This window comes from Mastacembelus armatus, chromosome 13 (assembly GCF_900324485.2).
Source record: "Mastacembelus armatus chromosome 13, fMasArm1.2, whole genome shotgun sequence".
In the NCBI taxonomy this organism is placed as follows: Eukaryota; Metazoa; Chordata; class Actinopteri; order Synbranchiformes; family Mastacembelidae; genus Mastacembelus; species Mastacembelus armatus.
The window spans coordinates 10,973,411-10,994,875 of NC_046645.1; the positions used below are offsets into that span (position 1 = coordinate 10,973,411).

Consider the following 21,465-nt stretch of genomic DNA (forward strand, 5'->3'; position numbering starts at 1 on the left):
TGTGCTGAAAATAGTTGTTATAGGGATTTTACATAGTCATGTTGAGAAGTCTCCTCCTCTAGTAAGCCGTGAACATACTTATACCAATAATATACAGTTTCTTAAGAATTTAACTATGATCGTGTGGGTTGAACCCCCACAAGAGAATAACTGTTTCTCTCAGTAAAAGGAAAATCTGTGCTCAAGAACAAATACATAATATATCGAATGACAAACATAAAAAGTAAATTGGTGCATGTAACTGACATGACAGCTCAATGCAATAGCTGGCTTTGCTGAATAATTTTAGGATGGGAGTGAGAATTGTTTAAATGTCCGATAATTCAATATACACATACATATTTAATTGAACTAATTTAAGATTAGGCTGGAATCATTTTGTTTTTTGGTCTTTCTCAGCTTTACTCTTTTCTCTTGAACTTTCTCTGTTGTTTTTTTTCTCTCTTTTTTATTCTTTTTCACAACACACCAATGAGAGAGCTTTACAGAGCTCTAGAAAACAGACGCAGCGCTCCCCTTCTAACACAGCAAGGTAACTTACCTGTGATTTCTAATTTTCTAATTTATACACTTAATTCGTTGTACATGCATGAAGACCTCTGTGCATTGATTCACTGTAAATGCAAAAGGGTTGAGTCTGCTTTTTTGTTTAATATGAAACTAGGTTATCTAGGTGATGTTTATGTTAAATATTCATCAGACTAGTCCTCTAAGTAAAACACTTAAACACTTATTCTTGAAGTGGTTAAAGACGGTACAGAATGTGAGTTCAGGCAGATTTCTGCTCACATCACTTCTACATTGACTCTTCCTCTTATTTTCGTGCAGGGCGAACTGGTGAACAATATTGAGCGGAGTGTGCTGGGGGCTCAGGAATATGTGGAGCAGGCAAAGGAGAGGATACCAAAATGCAAAAAGTTCAAAAAGACCAGCAGACGGGTGAGATTTAAGATGCATACAGTTTAAAAACGGACTCTGACGTGATTCTTGTCTTTGTTTCTCTTTCTTTTCCCCTGGATGCTTCCCCTTCTCTCTCCTTCTCATTGACCCATGATTCCTTCCCTTTCCCTAAACTCCTCTCCATCTGTATCCACTCCTCCTCCTCCTCCTTCACATCTGCCTCCCTCTTTTTTCTTCTGTCTGCATGTCTTCCACATCTCCTCTGCAACTAACCTCTTCTAGGGCGAAATGATAGACCGCATAGAGTACAATGTCGAGCACTCTGTAGACTACGTGGAGAGGGCAGTATCAGACACTAAGAAGGCGGTTAAATACCAGAGTAAAGCCCGAAGGGTGAGTCACACTTACAGCAAAACAATGCATGTGCACAAACATGCTATCACATGAAAAACCGATCGATGGGTCCAGAAGCGTTGCATGAACTGTGCGTAGTGTAGTGCTGTGATTTTGGTGTGTGCATGCTCAGCTGTCATGTATTCTGCATGCGGAGGATGTGTGTGTGTGTGTGTGTGTGTGTCATTCTTGTCAAACAAGTGATTCCCAACAAGGTGTTTTACATATTGAATTTCAGTTTACAGCTTGTTGTGATAATCAGTGAGCCACAGGACACCAGCCTGAGTCAACCGAAACACCTGAATGCCACCTGCTACTGAGAGTTTGTTAGTTAGCAAGACAGCTGGGAAGCCAAACTATGCTGGATAGCTAAAAACAGATAAATGATGGAAATATTTAACTTGTGTAAGTCAAATGTGTAAATGTGTAAGTCAAACTTAATTACACATATGAGTGAGGAGGCAGACCAGCTTCATTGCCAGTCTATTAAATTTAAAGAGTCACATGTTTTCTCCAGTACAGTATGTATGTATTGACCAAATGTTTTCAGCTGGGAAACACAATAAAACAAACTTTAACATTTTTACAGTTATGAAAATAAAAACTGTAACAACGTCCACCTTTATATGTAATGAATAGCCTTAAATAACGGGCACTTTGACAATCATGTGAAAGAGCACATCATGGACATAATGGTTGGTGTTGATGAACAGGTTCATAACGACTCAGACCAACTGGGCTGCAGTTCATGTAGAGAGGCATATCACTGGGTAACTTGGGTTTATGATCATGTCCTTCCTTCGACTAACAACCTTCACTAGCGTGGAACAACTCTGCCACCTCTTGGTTAATATCTTTAACAGCACTCCTAGTTAGGAATTTAATACATCGAAAAAACCAATAAGAGCCTTCGACATGGTTATTTCCTCACTTATAATCAAGACGTGATGCAACAACATAGTTTCTTCCTATTTCTTCCTTTCTTGCCCTCTTTCTTCCTATTTCTCATGGATCTCCTCACACATCCACTGAGTCATTATCTGATATTTTGCCTTCCTTGTTTTCCCTTCCTTTTACCCATCCAGAAGGTGATCCTGATAGGAGGTTGTATTGCAGCTTGTGTGACCATCCTCATTATTTCCCTCGCGGTTGGACTCACTTAGGACCCTAAGAAATCCCCACAACGCAGACAGAGCAGGACAAATCATACACTGTAGACCATATGGCTGCCAAAGAAATGCACCGCCACAGTAGCTGTTCAGCTGATAACGTGCTGATTAGTGAACTCTGTATAGTTAGTACTTGCTTGTGAACTGGGAAGCTGACTAATATTACTTGTCTGATGGTAGTCCAGCATGTCTCTGTACGTTTGCTTTTATATGCATTTTAACATTATTTTTTTTATAAATTAAGAGTTGTAGACATAGTTTGTCCTTTGTGATTGTGTTTGAGTCACACACCATTGTCATGTGCATGTTCTGCAGTCTGTGAAAGAGCTTTGCATGCTTTTATGTAAACACTGTCCCCTCACTTGGATGAGAGCCAGGTACATGCTGGCAAGACACATTTTACAAGTTAGGTTTGCTTTAAACTCCTTATGTGGGCTTTTTCATAGAAAAACCAAACAAGTTCAGTGAACACTGATGCATTTCTTGCTTTGCTTTCAGCACTTTTCAAGAGGAAGTTGTTTGCATTCCTTTCTGCCACATTGTCAGATTTATGACTGTGGCATATGTGTACATATGCTGTATGTTTTTTAATGTGCTGTGAAGAAAATGCAGGAACTAAAGATTTGGGCTTTTAAACCTGGAAGATATTAAAATATTTTTAAACTGAGGTCACACTCCAACAACATCTTCAGATGCAATGAAATCAAATAGTCTTTTTCCAAACCACATTATATATTTCCACTTAACTGCATTTTGTTCTGATTATTACAAATATTGTAACATGTATTAGACAAAGTACAAGTGACTTTTCTAACATGTTTTCTTCTGCTCTCCATTTGGCTGCCGGGGAACGACTGTTAATCTGTTCTTGTGACCCGCTACACAGAAGAAAATTATGATCCTTATATGCTGTGTGGTTCTGGGAATTGTCATTGCTTCCATCGTTGGAGGAACACTGGCCTAAACCTCGGCCACAGTTACACAAAGAGATACACCCCAAATACACACACCATGCAGAGCAAAAACACAACAGATTCACATTTTCAGTTTCCTATTTTCATGATGAATGCAATCTATTACATGTTTAGCACAAGGTTTGTTACCTACTGTGCGATACAGTACGTTTTACTTACACACAGTGTACAGGGCCACAGGTGTTTTCGCATGAGTTGCTATTATGTAAATGTGTGGTGCTGCAAAATGTTTATCTGAGTGTTGTCAATCATATGTTCCCAAAAGTGAATTCTTGAATGAAGACGTTGATGGCATGTAACACTATACTAACACATTCCAGCTTCCACAGATATGACACTTATTCAGTTGTAATGTCGATTTTGTGTTGTACAGACCACAGCAGTGTTCTCAAAGCCACGTTATATAGACTGTAGACTTCTGTTGATTTCAAGTTTTTATCTTTTCTAGTCTTTTGAATTATTTCTCTCTCTCTTTTGCTGATGTCCTCTACCTCCCTTCAAAAGCCCTGCATGGTTTAGTTCACCGTAAAGTGGTGTTTTGTATCCTATTGCCCAAAGGAAAGACGACAACAGATGTGGGATATTTTTGCTTGTAGAATAATCACACGGCAAACTTTTTCTACTTAATTTCATTTGGCCTTACCAGTTGCTCAGCATTTCTAACCGTGTTGCTCCAGTGTTGAGTGTGTGTGTGTGTGTGCGTGGATGCATGCAAAGACGTTACGTGCGCGTTCAGTTGTAGCTCCATGTTAGAACATGCAGAATGTGCGTCCTGGAATGAAAACATGAGTGCTTGTCTCCAGCCACTTGTGTCTTTGTTTTTGTAATAAAGTGTAAGCTGATCTTAAGCTCTCTAACACTGCCAGTATGTTCAAATAAGCTGTTAAAAAGGAGTGTTGTTTGGTTGGACTGGTATTCTGGTCTGTAAGTGGCAAACCCTTGTTGTTTTATGTCTTTTTACAAAGCTCCAGCTTTGAACAGAGCATATCCTCCTGTCACACTACTACTCTGTTTAAGTTGTGAATGAACTGGAGGAGAAAATGAAAGCATGAACTCATAGTAGCCCTGTAAAAGATTCTCATATCAGATTTCTGGCAACACATCAGATCATACACAGACTGCAACTGTGTTGCCATGTTGCCTACTCAACTTGTTGCCTTTGTGTTGTATTGTGATGATGGTTTATTTGTTTAAGTTGAGTTGTTTTGTTTTTTGTTTTTGTTTTTTTTTTTTCAAATAAAGTTTATCTGAAAACTCACTATCAGAGTTTGGGCTTTACTTTTCACGTGCATGCATAGAGACAATATGTTTCTGTAATTGCATTAAAGTCAAAATCTGGTGTTTTTAAAATTAGGGTTTTTCTAATTGTGGCCATTGTGACTTTTGGTCATAATGACTTTGAGCTTGCTGCTGTAAATATTGAGGAAAAATGACTCTGAAACATTATTGTACTGTATATTAGAGCATGTAGTGTGTAGTGTCAAATGTTCTGCATTTAAAATCTTAAGTAAAAAAAAACAAATGCATTCTAAGCTAAATTTACTTGATGCATCATAAGTAAAAGTACTTGTTAATAAATTAATTAAAGCTTGCATTAAATTGAACTGAAGCTTGAAGTTCAAGTTTAAGGTTTGCTGGAAAATGTCTGCAGAGATTCTCATTTGTGCAGGGGCAGTTATCTAAAGTTTGAGTCATGGCAAATGGACTTTCAGTTTTTTTAAGTCAAAATGTTTCACCACCCGTCCAAGTGGCTTCATCAGTCACATAGTCATCAGACTGATGATCACTCTGCAAACACAGCTTTTTTGGCTGAGCTTGCATTAACTGAGCCAGAGTATGTCAGGCTGTGCTTTGCAGGCAGTGAAGGAAAACAATCTGATCATGATTAAAATGGAGTGTTAAACCCTTAGAGTCTGTGTAAGGTTTTTCTTCAGAGAGAGAGAGCATGAAACTATCACGTAAAGCCTCACATCACATTAGGTTTCTTTAAAAAAAAAAAACTCAGATGCAATTTTCCACACTACGGCACACACATTGATGGGCATTAGTCTCAGATATACATCTCATATAAGTTTTGGGTAGAAAATCTTCACATCTTTCCATTAAGAAAAATTCTTATTTTAAAAGGGGCCTTTAGCTTTAGCAGGCCATTGGGAGATAGACACTGGGGAGCAATATTCAGACTTAGGCCAGTGAGGATAACTGGGAAGCCCATTTCTCTCAGCACTGCATGATCTATTTATAAGAGTGCCATCTTAGTTTCACTGTATAAATCACAATGACAGTAAAACTCCTTACCCTTATCCTTTTGACTTCTGACTTCTTTAGGATCATATGGACGTACAGCACAGAGCATAACTTTGGAAGTATGTCACTAATCACCGACAATGAGCAATCTTTGGACGTTAGCCCTCTCTAACTCACACGGCCATACCTTTATTGCTACCATGTTCCTGTCTTCATGGATCACTCTAATGAGACCATCGAGGTTACCATTTTTCATTATACCTCAAGGCAGTGAACACATGGACTAGTCTGTTTTGTCATTATGTCAGCATTAAACCTTGTTTCTAGAGAAAGTTTAGGACCGAAGCAACACCATTCAGCGTCTGTGATTGAGTGTTTCAAAGTGAAAATGAATAAGTTTGAATGTTTGCACATCTTTACTGACAGGAAATGAAGTAAACTGATTTCTCATAAGACTTAACATTTCTTATATGTTTTGTCCAGGTCACAAAATCAGTGTTTTACAATGTTATCATTTTGGAATGTGAGTGTAATGTCAGCTCAATCATTTGTGGCTTGTAATGGAAGAATGCACTTCCCATTTCTGTGCTTCCAACTGTGTCCTGTCAGCACTTTAAAACACTCATCTAGACTCTGAAGTTCCCTGTTCTTCATAGTGAAAGTAAATTCACCATTAGGAGTCAACCACATGTGATTTGATTATAAAGTAATGCACAATGTAAACAAAGAACAAGTACCTCAAAACTTACATGATTGTATTACACTGTGTGACACTGAAAAAAGACATATGTGACAAACAGTTAATCCTGTCTCAGTGGTCTGGAAAAAGAAATGCTTTGGTAGAGTGTTAGGTCATAATAATGAGGTATTAAAAAGAAAGCACTTCTAGTTGGTGGCTCTGCAATGCTCTTTATGTATTTGTCACATGAGATTACATAACTATCCCTGACATGATGTTGCCATATTAGATTTTTTGTCATGTTATCTCTTGTATTTTTAAAATGAAACACTTTCAGTATTCATGTTACAGCAGGTCCAGTGTGCTAGTGATGTGTGAATTTAGCACAGATAACCAATGAAATAGCTTCAAAATATTTGAAGTGCTGAACGCAGATATCATAACAAAATAAATACACAATACTGATAATGGTGTATAAAAGTTTTCATTTGTAGTTTGAAACATGTACACAAAATTAATAAAACACAGTGTCAATAGGTCATAATAAAAACATGAATTAATAGAAAATTGTATAAACAAAGCTTAAAGTGATATTAGTGAGCGTATAAAAAGCAATTCCAATGAGATCATCCCCTCCAGCTATGAGATACTCTAAATGCACCAGCCCTGGATTAGATTTCAATGCATTATAGTTCCCTGTTTAATACATGTCTATAATGCATTTTCTTTTAAAAGGTGAGAAATTAGGAAAGTGGTAAATTATAACAATTGAATTGCATTCACTTGCAACATGTCAGTTCTGTATGTTATTTGAGCGTGTTTATGATAACAAAGAGTTACTGTGCCTGAGTTAATAACAAAAAACTGTAAAAAGTTAAAGTTTCCACATTGGCCTCTATTCACCTGTGAATCTTTGAGCTTTGAAAAGTGAGTGCTTTCTCACAGACCTGGAAAGAGGTAGATGTGCTTTGTCACAGTGCATCTGTCTTTGGTTGGCATCTGTTTTCTGTCCTGAAACTCCTCAAACCGCTGCATGACCTATGTCGTTGAAATAAACAGTTAATCATTTATACGAAGATAAAACCAATAAAAGCAGACCATCACCCTGTGGTGCTGTCACCTTACACCTGATATTACCTTCCCACCTGAGAGTTGTGATGAGTCAGCTGTTGTTTACTACGCAAGTATATTTCACACCCAGAAACACGGTTTACTCTTGCAAAACTCACCTTTCTGAAAAGTTCATCAACATCATCATTACGTGCAAAGTTGTTGAACACGTCAACAACATACTGGATAAGAAAAGAGCCATCATCTCTGTGTCGATATGAGACAGTATCTGAAAGGGAAAAAAAACATATAGAAACAGTAAACGATAATGTTCTTCACTGTCTCGACACAGATATTTCAGTTGAACTGACCAGGGGTGCTGGAAAGAAGAGAAATGAAATCTTTCTCTTTGTGTACGCGTCGAATAGAATCATCCTCCACGTCATCCTCAGCAGCAGATGCAGCTGGACGACACTGTGGTGCTTCATCGCTAAACACAGCAGGTTTCACAGTCACAGCAGGTTTCACACTGTCACAAACAAGCACAGCTCCGTCCTCCTCTGAAACACATGTGGCATGTTTTTAATGCAGGTGAAGAGAGCCCCACTCACTTAAAGACAACACACGAGACATCCATTTAGCAGACTCCTGCTTGAATTTGTATTCAAGTTTAGTTTGTCTGTAAGAATAAATGAGAATCACCTCCTCTGCAGGCCTGGATGATTATGATCTTGGGTTTGTTAAGCAGCGCTGGACACCCCTCTGAATCTAAGTGTTTGTAAATGTTGTTGATGGGGAGCTCATCCTTATCAGAGCAGTTCTCTTTCCAGTTGACGCCCAGGACAGCCCCCAGCTTCCCATGAGACATGATCACCACAAACACACTGTCTGTCTCTTTGAGTTTTGAATGTTTAGAGAAATCAATTAGGGCCTTGTCAATTTCCTGTGAAAGAAATGTCAGATATTAGTATCAGTATTAGTAGTAACTCAACCAAATATGTTTTTTTTTTTTAATTTCCCTTTTAATATGTACCTCTCCTGTGAGGTTTGTGTATTTCACTACTTCATATCCCAGAGCTCTGAGCAGTTTCTCCATGTTCTCCTCGTCCTTCTCAGCTCCCCTTCTGTTCAACCTCTCATTAGCAAACTTTATATTAGTGATTAGCAGGGCCACACGGTTCCTAATGTTATTCTTGGTCACAGGGTAAATCTGAAAAAGAATTTAAAGAAATTTAGGTAAAACTTTACAAAAAGGCACGGTTCATATACTTCAGCAATTCTTAACACATGATTCACAATGATTTAATACAAGAGTTAATGCAGGATGTATCAGTTCATCAGCTCTATTAGCTTAGATTAAACATTTCTTAACTGATAATCTAAGAATGTATTAGTCACTGAAAACTATAATGACTTGGTCAATTGTTAATAGCGACTAACAGGAATTCATGATACATCCTGCATTAGTTTGTGCATTAACTCATTGTGAATCATGGGTTAGTTAAATATTATAGAAGAATAGGATTTGTACCTTTTATTGTAAATTTATATCAAAAGTTAAACAAAAACATCTTAACACGATCAATGACAGGAAAAGTGTTAATTTCACACACGACAAATTTAAGCTCAAAGAAAATGAACTGGTTTTAACACTGAAGATACAAAACAACAATCTTAATACTGTTGTTGCATCAAAAGTACAGTTTTATTTCTTGTTATTCTGGTTTCACTTAAGATAGTGTGAGATATTTTGTAGCATTTTTTGTGAATGACTAACATTTCGATCGTTGACTTTTGAGCTCCAGAATGCCTCAGTGGTGGGGATGAGTGTGGCTGACCACTCCTGCTTCTCCTCTGCAGCTGCAACACAACAAAACATTGCTGTCCATAATGAAGTGTTTCTGTTTGTGTACGTTTTGAATAGAAGTGGCCGAAAGACGTCAGCTCACCTGGCGGTTCAGGCTGACCACTGCATAAACCCAGCTCAGAGAAAAGATTTGCATCTCTGCGCTCAAGGTGAGCGATCATCTTGCCGCTGGCTATCTTCCCTTTCTTCTTTACAGTGTCGATGAGGCAGCGTGCCCTGTCTCTTGTGATGCTGTTCTCCTCGAGTACTGAGTCTTTCTCCCCTTCATTCAGGACACCATCCTCTAAAAGGTCATCCAGGAGCTGTTTAATCAGGTCTTTGGAGACTCTCTCCACAAACTGAACCCTAACCTTGAACAGCTCCTTATCTGGAAGATATTACACAAAACCTCTTTTACACTTTATGTTCAGTTATCAGTTCATAGATAGATAGATATGACTTATAAGACAATGGGACCCTGTGTAAATGCAACCACACTGAGCAGCCACGTGATTTGTAATCAGCTTGTGTCTTCTTGTGCTTGTTCTGCAACTGTTTTATCCAAGCTGTGTTTTAACTGGTTTTTCATCTCTTTCCATCCATCCAGCATCAATACCTGCTTATTCCTATTTAGGGTCACAGGGATCTGCTGGAGCCTATCCCAGCTCTCTTTGGGTGAAAGACGGGTACACCCTGGACAGGTCACCAGTCCATCACAGGGCCACATAGAGACAAACAACCTCACACACTCACTAGAGTCACTAATAAACCTGACATACATGTTTTTGGACTGTGGGAGGAAACCAGAGTACCTGGAGTAAACTCACAAGCACAGGGAGAACATGCAGACTCCACACAGAAAGACTCGGCTCCTAACTAACTGATCGTCATCCATCCTCAGTTATTTCCAAGTTTGATGAGAGTTTTTCTATAAAAGATGAAATTTGCTCTTTTGTGCACTGAGATTTCTGGTGCAAGAACATATGGCTGATGAATATTCAGGCCTGACCACCTTTGTCTTAACAGCAGCCCTCAACTGACGCTTCACTGGCTCACAGCGTTGAATACACAGTTACCCTTTTCCTCATAATAAGCAACATCGCTTCATACATGAGTTCATGCATTTAACTGGGCGTGGCTAAAATAACTGAAAACCTTGGTACCTTTATTTTTACAGTTGTCGTTAGACATGTGCATCGCGTCTTATATATTTCCCCATGAACGTGGTTTTTACTTTCACTTTAAAGAGGCGAGGGACTGACTGTGGATTTCCTCGTCCAAGAAACGTTTACAGCTCCGCCTTTTCCCTGGAATATCTGACAACCGTGTGCGTGCGCGTCCCTGTTATACTTTGGAAGTTCAAGTTAGAAATTAGACAATCATATTCTCAGCCAGAATAAATCGGATTCTTTAGTGAAAAAACACGATTGAGTTCTGCTGCACAAACTGTAAATAAAACAGTTTAGTCTGACCATGAATATAATGCAAGACACGTCACCGCTGCCATTTTTTGTTTTATCTTACAACCTACATTAAGCCTGTGAGTCACAATACGGAAAACCAGAAAAAGAGGTCATCGGGGTTATTTAATAGCAGTGGACTTAGTAGAGCTACAGATGGTGAAACACGTGAGCGGCAGCAAACTGAAACTATAGAGGTCTACGTGTCATATAGGCTGAGAGACAATACTGAATAATCTAAACTTTTCTTTAACTGATGTATCGGCCTGTTTGTGCCTCCTGATCTTCCTCATCGTCTTCATAGCACAGTCCACTTACAGGAACTACATGCTGGCTGATCGTCTCCATGATCCTCCCAGCGCGCACAGGAGCCTGTTTACCATAAATCCTGGTAATATCCAAAGCACATCCAGACTCTTACCTGCCATTGTTCAAATCTCGTATCACGTCGCTTCAGCTTCAACAGGACTGTTTGGACTGAATGAAGAAAAGTTCACAGTTCAGCGCAAGGGCCGTGCGTCTAGTCCACAGTTTGCGATGATAAAGATGTTTCCTGCTTTACGCCGAGTAACCGACTCTACATTATCAGTACGGTACACTCCACTTGCAAACAAACAGCCTCCGCCTTAAAAAGGAAAGCTTTACTCCAGAGAGGGTGCAGCAGCGCACTGCACACCAAAGTGAACACTTTTCCAACAGCTCCTCTTGTTGAATAGAACTTTCGATCTGTAATAATGTCAGCTACAAGACAGTTCAGGGGGCGCCTGACTGCAAGAGCTTGAAATTACGCAGAAGCAATATTGCGCAAAGGGAATGAACTTTTCTGCTATAAGTAAATGCATTTTTATTTACCACCCACTTAAATTAAATCACATTTTGAAGTAAAGACTGATATATCGCTCCAATTAGTTTTTTTCAGTTATTATAGGAAACTTTGAAGTTATATGAATTTAAATACTACAATTACCAGCAAGTTTTGCAAGTTGAGTCTGTTCAAAATCAAGTTTTTCCAAATAAATTTTAAATTGGTTTTTAAGTGTAGTGTCTCTGCTGTAATTGTTAAATAGATCACTTTATTGCACCTAGCAGTTGTGTATTTGAACATAAGGTACTTCAGTATGAAACATAAATGAAAGTAAGATCTTGCCTCACAGCAAGAAGGTTCCTGGTTTGAAACCCATCAGGGGCCTTTCTGTGTGGAGTCTGCATGTTCTCCCTGTGCTTGTGAGTTTACTCCAGGTACTCTGGTTTCCTCCCACAGTCCAAAAACATGTATGTCAGGTTGATTAGTGACTCTAGTGAGTGTGTGAGGTTGTTTGTCTCTATGTGGCCCTGTGATGGACTGGTGACCTGTCCAGGGTGTACCCCTGCCTGTCACCCAAAGAGAGCTGGGATAGGCTCCAGCAGATCCCTGTGACCCTAAGCAGGAATAAGCAGGTATAGAAAATGAATTAGTTAATTGTGCTGCCGTGACTCAGTTTAAATCAACTTTAATTGCACAAGGAGTAAACTGTCACTAAGCACACTGAATACAGAGTGAGAGATCACTGGCTAGGCACAGCCAGGCAAGACATTGTTGTGATCCTGCTTTGGACTTCCTGGTTTCTTTTGGACTTTTGTTGATCTTGGATTGCCTTTTTGTTCGCACAGATCTAAGTTAAGTTGTTCTGGTTTTTCTTTTGTCACTGTGTTGTCGCTGTCTTGCGTGTTTGTCTCGTTCCTCTTATGTTTTTGGTTTCTGTCTTGCCACCCTGTCCTTGTAACTCCTTTGTTCATGCCTTGTCCCTCTTTTTCATGTCCATATTTTCCCCTCGGTCTGTGAGTCCTCAGTGTGTGACCCAGACCCTCATGCCTTGTCCCTCTTTTTCATGTCCATGTTTTCCCCTTGGTCTGTGAGTCCTCAGTGTGTTTGACCCAGACCCTCACGCCTTGTTTCCCTTAGTGTTCATGTTCTTGTCCCACGTCCCTGTTTTCATGTAGTACCGTGCCTTGAAATACTGGGTGGCACGAAAGACTTTATATCCTACGCTGTGGAAACTTGCATGCAAGTATCTGTGCATCCCAGCATCATCTGTTCCCTGTGAAAAAATATTTTCCAAAGCTGGGGAGCTGGTCAGCCAGAAGAGGAGCCGACTGAAGCCTGCGACAGTAGAAAAAATTATATTTCTCAATAAAAACCTGTGAAGACAAATAACTTGTCTGCTTCTGTGAATAGTTATTCCAAATCAACCATACAAGTCCCCAAATGACAAACCATTAGCTTTAAAGGTTTTCCTTCATAACACTTCACACAAAAATAAACAATGTTTCTGAATTCAACACCATGATCATTTACAAAGTTGGAAGTATCTCTAATCCTGTTAGGGACATTTAACCCTTAATATAATTTGCATTGATTCTTTGGGTTAATCTGGAATGTGTTTTAGAGTATGGGGGAGAGCATCGTGCTCTTTAGAGGTTGCTATGGCTTCAGTTGTCCATCAGATGTCACCGTCACTGAAGTCTCGAAGCTTCGAATCTTTTTTGGCACAATTGCTAGGAAAGCCTCAGTGCTTCATGAGGCTTCACTTGCCCATCACTAGAATTATGCAAAGCAAGAGGACACTTCTTGAGGTGATGGAACATTCAAACACAGAATGGGTTAAAGAGCTGTCAACCATCTTCCAGATTAAGATAAGAGACCAGAACTGTGGTCCTCCATCTCTAAGACAAGGCACTAAAATAAGGTTAAAACACAGTCAACCATCCTGTTGTTCTCCAGCCCACAGAACGTGTGTTACATGTGATGGAAATTATTCAAAGTTGCTATTCCTGCTTTTTATGTGTAATTAAAGTAGCATGAATATCTTGTTACTTAACGTGACAAAATGAAATAAACTTTATTTATCCAAAAGGGGAAATTAAAGACTAGCTATTCACTTTGAAAACTGCTGTGACTGGATGATGAGAGTCTTCATTCCATGTAGGGAGGAGGGTCAGCGCTTCCCGGGACACTGCGTAAACAAAAATCACTGCTGTCAGTCTTTAAACCTGTGCATTTATTAAGAGCTGCTGACTGGTGATTGTATATTTCTTAGTTTGTTTGGCTGTTTGTTTTAGTCACTTCTGGCTTTGGTCTTTTCAGAAGATTTGTTGACAGTAAAAAATATCCAGTGACTGCAGGTTCATCATATAAATAACGAGCTTCAGGTTCTCTCTACCTCAGGCACATGCAAACGTTGAAATGGTCTCATTCCAAATAATGTACAGTACCAGTCAAAGGTTTGGACACACCTTTACATTCGGTGGTTTTGTTTTGCTGATATATGGATTTGGTGAAATCGACTGAAGTTTTCTTGTTAATGTTAATGAGAAAACGTTACAGTTTTGTTCATTTTAAATTAATTCAGATAGTTCTCACCAGCTCCACTGAAGTTTGGCAGCTCACCTGGCTGGAACCAAGCTGTCATAGAGCACAGGATCTCTATGCCTAAGGTGGTCGCTCATGCTGTTCATGGCTATAACCCCTTTCTTCTTCACCATGTCAAAGAGGCAGCGTGCCTTGTCTGCTGTGCTTCTGTTCTCCTCAAGTACCCAGTCTTTCTCCCCATCATTCAGGACACCATCGGCTAAAAGATCGTCCAGGAGCTGATCAATCAGTACTTTGGTCATTCTCTCCACGAACTGAACTCTCACCCTCAGGTTATTATTTGGTTGAGGGGGTATGCCTAGGAGGAAAAGAAAATTGCACAATTCACATTTTTGCCTCTTATTGTGAGTTCAGTGATGGTGTAGTATAGGTGACATTTGAAAAGTTTTGTCCAAAAAGTACCTAGATTTGCACTTGCGTTACTGGCAATTTAATAAAAGTTGAGCTGTACCTTTCACTTCTCATTAATTTTACATGTTTTCATTCTGTTTATGTCTGTTTATGTTGCCTGTCTCTCGGCTGGCCTGGGAACGCCTTGGTGTCCCCCCTAAAGAGCTGGAGGAAGTGTCCAGGGAGAAGGAAGTCTGGGTATCCCTGATTAGGCTACTGCCCCCGCGACCTGGTCCCGGATAAGTGGAAGAAGATGGATGGATGGATTTTAGGCAATGTATGTATTCCTTTCTATTTTTATTTTTTATTTTATTTTACTTGACTTTACAAAACTTCACGCTCAACACCGGCAAACTATATAGGTCTACGTGTCATATAGGCTGTGAGAAAATACAGAATAATCCAAACTTTTCTTTGACAGACGCTTATTTTAACCTGATTTATCGGCCTGTTTGTGCCTCCTGATCTTCCGCATCGTCTTTATAGTATAAACCACACAGAAACTACATGCTGGCTGATCGTCTCCATAATACGCCCAGCGTTCAGGAGTCTGTTTACCATAAGTCCTAATAACATCCAAAGCACATTCAGGCTCCTACCTGCCATTGTTCAAATTTCGTATCACGTCAACAGGACTGTTTGGACGGTAGGAAAACTACTGCATAGCTTAGCCGCCCTGGACAACGCCCACTTCCTGTATTACGTGTTTCCTGTATTACGTATTACGTGTTTCCTGTATTATGTATTACGTGATAGGAGATTTGCATATATGCCTACACTCTTGGGACCAATTCCCATTACAACCACATATTTTTGATATGCTGTAATCCTGACATATTATAATGCTTTTCCCATGGATAAACATTTAAAGTTAAACTCCACTTAAATTCCATTTCCACCCAAGTGCAAACACACAGTAGTGAACACACAAACACACCATGCAGCCAATGCTGCAGTGCCCAGGGAGCAGTTGGGGGTCCGGTGCCTTGCGCAAGGGTCTCACCTCAGTTCTGACATTGAGGGAGGACAGGGCGCTGGCTGCTCACTCTGCCCACTGACAATTCCTTCCAGACCTGAGACTCAAACCTGTGAGTTTCAGATTACAAGGCCAACTCCCTATCCATTAGGCCACGACTGCCCCCCACAACTGGATACCTAATAAATCTAATCCTCTACCTTCAAAATACAGGAAAAAGAGGTTTTAAGTGTAATGACCCTGAGAAGACTGAGGAGCAGAGAAGGAGAAGAGAGCTGAGAAGATACAGCCAGCAAAGGTATAACAGTGACAGCGCTTTGCAGGCCACAACAAGGTGGATGCACAGTACAGTGCACTGCAGGTGGTGTATTTATAGCATCCATCCATCCATCCATCCATCCATTTTCCTGAACCAGGGTCACAGGGATCTTCTGGAGCCTATCCCAGCTCTCTTTCGGGTGGAAGGCAGGGGTATACCCTGGACAGGTCACCAGTCCATCACAGGGCCACAAAGACAGACAACCTCACACACTCACACTCACTCCTACGGGAAATTTAGATTCACCAATCAACCTAACATGCATTGTAAAAAAGGCCCCCAGTGGTTACTTTACACTGGACACACCCCAGCTGACTTCCGCTCCCCTACCTACAACACTCTCACTTGACCCGGGCTCTCGACCAGTCGGGAGCCATCTTGTCTGCTTGGGTACCTTGCCAGGTACAGTCATCTGCGCTACGTGCAGTAAATGACAGGGACTATCAGAGACATACTCTGATGTACAGAAGTAGCTGTTGTGTAGTTGTGTGCGTCTATTGCAAGTGAGTTTCAGTATTTTCCCATGTTGTTAATGGCAACAGTAATGTGTTAACATATTTGCCCTGTTATCGTTGTTCTCAAACCCGTTACTAGTAATAGATATTATGTTCAGTTAGTTGTGTTATGCCAACTCACTGTGAGATAGTGTTATGGTTAGTGCTTGCTGAGCTATCCTTTCTGTTATTCATAGCGAGTGCTTGAACCTACGCTAGGCTAAACATGCTAATTGGATCAGGGACATCATTTGTGTTTGTGAAAGATGTTAACAAAGGAGAAACTTTGAGGTTGCTTTGCTATAGAAGTATACATGGAAAGCTGCAGAAGAAACAGGTACACTCTGTCCCTATGTATCTTAGATGTACTGCAGTCCTCTTATCTGTTGATGCACCTATGTTTTTGTCAATCAGCACCCTATATTCTATCCAAAAGTAAGTGTGTATATAGCATAATATAAACAGTATAAATAAACAGTTGAATGATTGCATTCTAAAGTTTAACATTTAAACAGAAAGCTATATACAGTAAAAAGTTCTTGTATATAGATATCTGAATAGTTTTGTTAATACATCAGATCTTATAATAAAAGGTAGATTTCAGTGATTAGCTTGACCTCTGAATTTACTAGTATTGTCCATCATAAAACATAAAACAGTATTCAGTATTTTATATGTGACCACTTTCTTGGGAAAGAAATGCACTCAGTGAATGTTGTTTGTATGCTGACATAGACTCCCCTCTAACAGTAATGGAAAAGTGAGGCCAATTCCTTTATTTTTGCCGTAGACTGAAAATATTTGTCATCAAAAGATGAATATAAGACAAGAGATCAGCATTTCAGCTTGTTTTTCCAGGTATTTACATCTGATACACAACTTGAGACATTGCACCTTTTCTTTGACCCCGCCCATTTTTCATGCGAGCAAAAGTCTTGAAACATGTGACTGACAGGTGTGTTTTGTTGCCCAAGTGTGTCATGTCACTCAAACAATAAATAGTGCTGAATGTCTATGCTCAGTTTCAGATTCGTGTGTTGCCTGTGCAGACTGCATTTATAGTTAGAGGTGTAACCAACATGAAAACCACAGAGCTGTCTATATATATTTATTTCCGTGTTAATAATCGTGTTTTTCAGAGATCACACATATTTTTCTTCACCTGAAGTATTTTTCAGACACCAGACGTATTTTTCAGGACCAGGTATGTTTTTTGAGACCAGACGTATTTTTCTGAGACCAGTCATATATTAGATGACTCGTATTTTATTGGACGAGTCGTGTTTTCGCTGCATTTCAAAATCAACATAATAGCTCAGTACACTGGGTCACTTTTTTAAATTCTAGGCCACTATTTTCAAGTTGTTTTTTTTTTTGTTTTTTTTTTTTTTGCAATAAAATCAGCTTGTTAACATTTTCTGTTGCAAGTCAAGATCTGCTTGCACAAACAGTTTCTATTGCAGTGGAGAACGCTCTCTCACTTGGTGCTGATGTTGAAGAGAGGCAAACATAATGTTTTGCAAGTTTAGCAACATGTGGATACTTGCTCTCGCGAAAGTATCAACTTAAATAGTCCAATTCACCTGGCGGTTCGAGGTGTGTTATGCCGAGTTCTGCCTGCAGCGATCTGCCTGCACCTCGCGGGGGCGCGCTTGACCAAATGAATGAATTCTTAGGCAAAGGACTGACAACCGCTAACAATGATAACAGATCCCATCTTAATTGTAGTTTCTGAATATTTAATGTCATCTGTGTTTTATCAGGCTAAACTCTGATTTAAGTAGTGTTTCCTCGTCAAGATGTTCCTGAAATCTGCTCGCTTTCCAAAGGCTGCTTGTTGTTTATAGACTGAGCGTTATGGTAGAATGAGGCTTTCAGGGATGACCACTGAATGTTTTGTGTTGAATTCGCATGTAAATACCTGCTCATAAAACACATGGGACTTGTTTAGTTTAAGTGCGAGGTTTGGATACGGGACAGATTGTTGCTATGAGACTGGATGTTATCAAATGTATGAAATAAAGTCATGACCAAATAGCCCCAATTATTTTAAAAACCGTAAGATTCATTAGTGTGGGTGCATTTCTATATTTAGATATTTAGCTTAATCTGAAGAAAAAACTAAGAAATAACTAATTAAAACAAAGCTAAAATACACAAAATGGTTTGGTCGCACTGTGTTATACAGCCCACTTACCAGGGGCATGCATTATGTGGCAGACCTGCTCTGCCAGGATCTGCATGCAGCCCTATTACAGACAGGAAAGACACTACATGCATGAAACTGTTATAGTCAATTTGTAATAACCCTGTGTATATGAAGATGCAACATTTAGGTTAATGTGTGTTTTATTTAACCACGAGATTATAACATGTACAAACAGTTATACATATACATAACTATATACATACATGCAAACGGCAGCTGCCAAGACTGAATTTGTAGACACATAAAGAGCAGAGGTAGTCCTTATCCAGTGCTGGACTGCTCACACAGCCATGATGACACATATCACAGCCAATATACAAATTTCAGAGCACATTAAAGTTTCATATCATCATTTCTTGTAATATGAAAAAATTGTTGTGACTGCATTACTGTACTATATTATTAGAGTACTTGAAAGTTTGTACTGGAAAGTCAAATATACCCAGCATTACTATCAATCAATTCTCCAAGCTTTGAAGTATCTCTCAAATTCTTATTCTATTCCACTTTTTGAAGTGAAGAAAATAATAAGCCAAAGCATAAATTTACCAATGTCATGGAGGAGAGTGGTGGCAATGTGAACGTTCATTTGGTTTACAGCCTTGGTATTTGTCTCCAAGGTAATGGGTTGTCCTTCGAGTGTACACTCTGTAAACTGATGAACAGATCAAAGAGGACAGTTGTGTTTGTATTAATTCAAAATGAAGGTGCAGACAGGTCGCTGCAGGCAGGACAGAACTCAGCATAACACAGTTTGTGCTGTCAGGACGGGTGGTGTGATAGGACCACAAGCACGGCACAGAGCCAGAGTAAAATAGATAGTCTTTTTTCAACTGCTCTACAATAGTAGAGTGTTTCAGTGTTTATATAGGTTCAGATTAAATAGAGTTAAAAACATACTTAAAGTAGTGTTACTTTTTTTCACACTTGCGTAGAGTTTAAAAAGCACTGTAAGTGTTTACCATTAACGCTATAAGCTCCATTTAGACCAAGTCGGTGTTAAAATGACACTACATGTGTCAATAGCTTATGGAGGTATTTCTAACCCTGTTACGTGTTCATATACAGACCATTTTTATATGCAAAATCTGCATTAAATCTGATGTACTAAAATGTGTGCATTTAATTTAACAGTCAACATACACATTTCAGTTTGAACTTTTATTTAACATATTTTATCTTTTAACCTTTATTTAATAAAAATTAAATCATCACAAACGAGGGTACAATATATTCACCATCATCTGACCCATATGACCTCTGAAGATCAAAAGACCTGTAGAACCTCAAACCTGTTCACTCAAGTCACAGTATCTCTGTACTTTAAGTGCATGGTGGTGCTCTGAGAATTGTTCTGTCAAAAGTTTGGTAACAATAAAATACACAGTGTTGTAAATTAAAAGTATTGAATCTGACTGAAAACAGGAATTTCATCCTCAATTTCACTGCATACAATCAGGGCTTGTCTGTATTCCATCCCACCTATTTTCTCCCAGTTCATGGAATGCATGCTTGACTGCATGGGATTCTGTAGCATTTCTGACAACTTTTCACCATCATTCACATCATCCCAACAGAATGTTTTCATTGGTCCACACTCCACTTGACTCAAAGTGAAATTCTGGCATTTTTAAACTTTTTAGAGCTTTTTCTAATTTTGGCCATTTTGACTTTTGATCATAATGACTTTGAGCTTGCTGCTGTAAAGACTGAGGGAAAATGACTCTGCATTTAAAATCTTAAGTAAAAAAAAAAAGAAATGCATTCTAAGCTGAATTTACTTGATGCATCAAATGTAAAAGTACTTGTTAATATACTTAATTAAAGCTTGCATTGAATTGAACTGCAGTTTGAAATTCAAGTTTAAAGTGTGCTGGAAACTTTTCACACTGCAAACCACAGAAAGTAACAGCAAACAGCTATTTTTGGCCGAGCTTGCATTAACTGAGCAAAAGCATGCCAGGCTGTGCTTTCCAGGCAGAGAAGGAAATAAAATCATTCTCATCATGATTAAAATAGAGTGTTAAATCCTTAATGTCTGTGTAAGTTTTTCTTCAGTTAGAGAGCCTGAAAATATCACATAAGGCCAGTTTCTTTTATTATATTATTAAAAAGACAGCACTTTTGGTTGGTGGTTCTGCTAAGCTCTCTGTACGCTCATGTATTGGTCACACAAGATTACATTACTATCCCTGACATGATGTTGCCATATTATGTTTTTTGTTATGTTATTTCTTGAAGTGTTTTTTAAAACTGCTGCTCACAAATGCTCACTTCTGACCTCAGCCTAACCTCCACTACTCTTTACCATAACTTCATTGTGGGACTCATCAACTTTATTCCTCTGTAGTTTCCACAACTCTGCACATCTCCCTTGTTCTTAAAGATGGGCACCAGTACACTTCTCCTCCGTTCCTCAGGCATCCTCTCACTCTCCAAGGTCTTGTTAAGTAGCCCAGTCAAAAACTCTACTGCCACCTCTCCTAAACACTTCCATACCTCCACAGGTATGTCATCAGGACCAACTGCCTTTCCACTCTTCATCCTCTTCAACGTCTTCCTCTCTTCATTCTTACTGATCTTTGCTACTTCCTGCTCCACAACAGTCACCTCTTCTACTCTGTGCTCTCTAACATTTTCCTCATTCATCAACTCTTCAAAGTATTCCTTCCATCTTTGCATCACACTTGTGGCACCTGTCAACACATTTCCATCCTTGTCCTTAATCACCCTAACCTGCTGCACATCCCAACCATCTCTGTCTCTCTGCCTAGCCAAACTGTACAAATCCACCTCTCCCTCCTTAGAGTCCAACCTATCATACAAATCCTCATACGCCCTTTGTTTGGCCTTTGCCACCTCTACCTTCACTTTACGCTGCATCTCCCTGTACTCCTGTAAGAGAGAAAACAAATGCAAGAGAGAAAACACATGCCTGTGGTTGGTAATT

At 39.3% G+C, this 21,465-nt stretch overlaps 3 protein-coding genes across 6 annotated transcripts in view; 1 reads left to right on the plus strand and 2 right to left on the minus strand.

Annotated features, from left to right (window-relative positions):
* The window catches only part of stx1a (syntaxin 1A (brain)), a 49,330-nt gene extending 45,216 nt beyond the window's left edge, over positions 1–4,114 (plus strand). The window contains exons 9-11 of one of the 3 annotated variants that reach the window (XM_026298582.1): positions 829–939; positions 1,183–1,293; positions 3,349–4,114. In XM_026298582.1, coding sequence (XP_026154367.1) covers positions 829–939; positions 1,183–1,293; positions 3,349–3,426 — 300 coding nt within the window. In that variant the 3' untranslated portion in view covers positions 3,427–4,114. Of the gene's footprint in view, positions 1–828; positions 940–1,182; positions 1,432–3,348 lie in introns of those variants that run through there. The other 2 variants (XM_026298581.1, XM_033325536.1) reach the window with 2 other exon arrangements.
* A 2,713-nt stretch (positions 4,115–6,827) lies between these two features.
* Positions 6,828–10,659, minus strand: caspa (caspase a). Its single transcript, XM_026297215.2, has 8 exons — positions 10,422–10,659; positions 9,362–9,646; positions 9,190–9,272; positions 8,446–8,622; positions 8,115–8,355; positions 7,784–7,972; positions 7,592–7,701; positions 6,828–7,400 (listed from the first exon to the last, which is right to left on the minus strand). The coding sequence occupies exons 1-8, from the start codon at positions 10,453–10,455 to the stop codon at positions 7,302–7,304; spliced, it is 1,218 nt and encodes a 405-aa protein (XP_026153000.1). The 5' UTR covers positions 10,456–10,659; the 3' UTR covers positions 6,828–7,301.
* A 1,533-nt stretch (positions 10,660–12,192) lies between these two features.
* LOC113124417 (caspase-1-like) lies at positions 12,193–15,228 on the minus strand. 2 transcript variants are annotated; one of them, XM_026297239.1, is made up of 4 exons: positions 15,117–15,228; positions 14,146–14,425; positions 13,638–13,711; positions 12,193–12,858 (listed from the first exon to the last, which is right to left on the minus strand). In XM_026297239.1, the coding sequence occupies exons 1-3, from the start codon at positions 15,121–15,123 to the stop codon at positions 13,672–13,674; spliced, it is 327 nt and encodes a 108-aa protein (XP_026153024.1). In that variant the 5' UTR covers positions 15,124–15,228; the 3' UTR covers positions 12,193–12,858; positions 13,638–13,671. The 2 variants fall into 2 exon arrangements, with proteins under 2 accessions (XP_026153024.1, XP_026153013.1); XM_026297228.1 differs by having other exon boundaries at positions 12,193–13,711.
* Positions 15,229–21,465: the final 6,237 nt, after the last annotated feature.

Excerpts from the sequence above, each read along its gene's own strand:
- caspa (XM_026297215.2), bottom strand. The coding sequence starts at position 10,455 with ATGCACATGTCTAACGACAACTGTAAAAATAAAG. Across the intron at positions 9,647-10,421 it reads CGACAACTGTAAAAATAAAG|ATAAGGAGCTGTTCAAGGTT; the intron begins GTACCAAGGTTT and ends AATATCTTCCAG. Across the intron at positions 9,273-9,361 it reads TGGTCAGCCTGAACCGCCAG|CTGCAGAGGAGAAGCAGGAG; the intron begins GTGAGCTGACGT and ends GTTGTGTTGCAG.
- LOC113124417 (XM_026297239.1), bottom strand. Across the intron at positions 13,712-14,145 it reads GACAGCTTGGTTCCAGCCAG|TGTCCCGGGAAGCGCTGACC; the intron begins GTGAGCTGCCAA and ends TTGTTTACGCAG.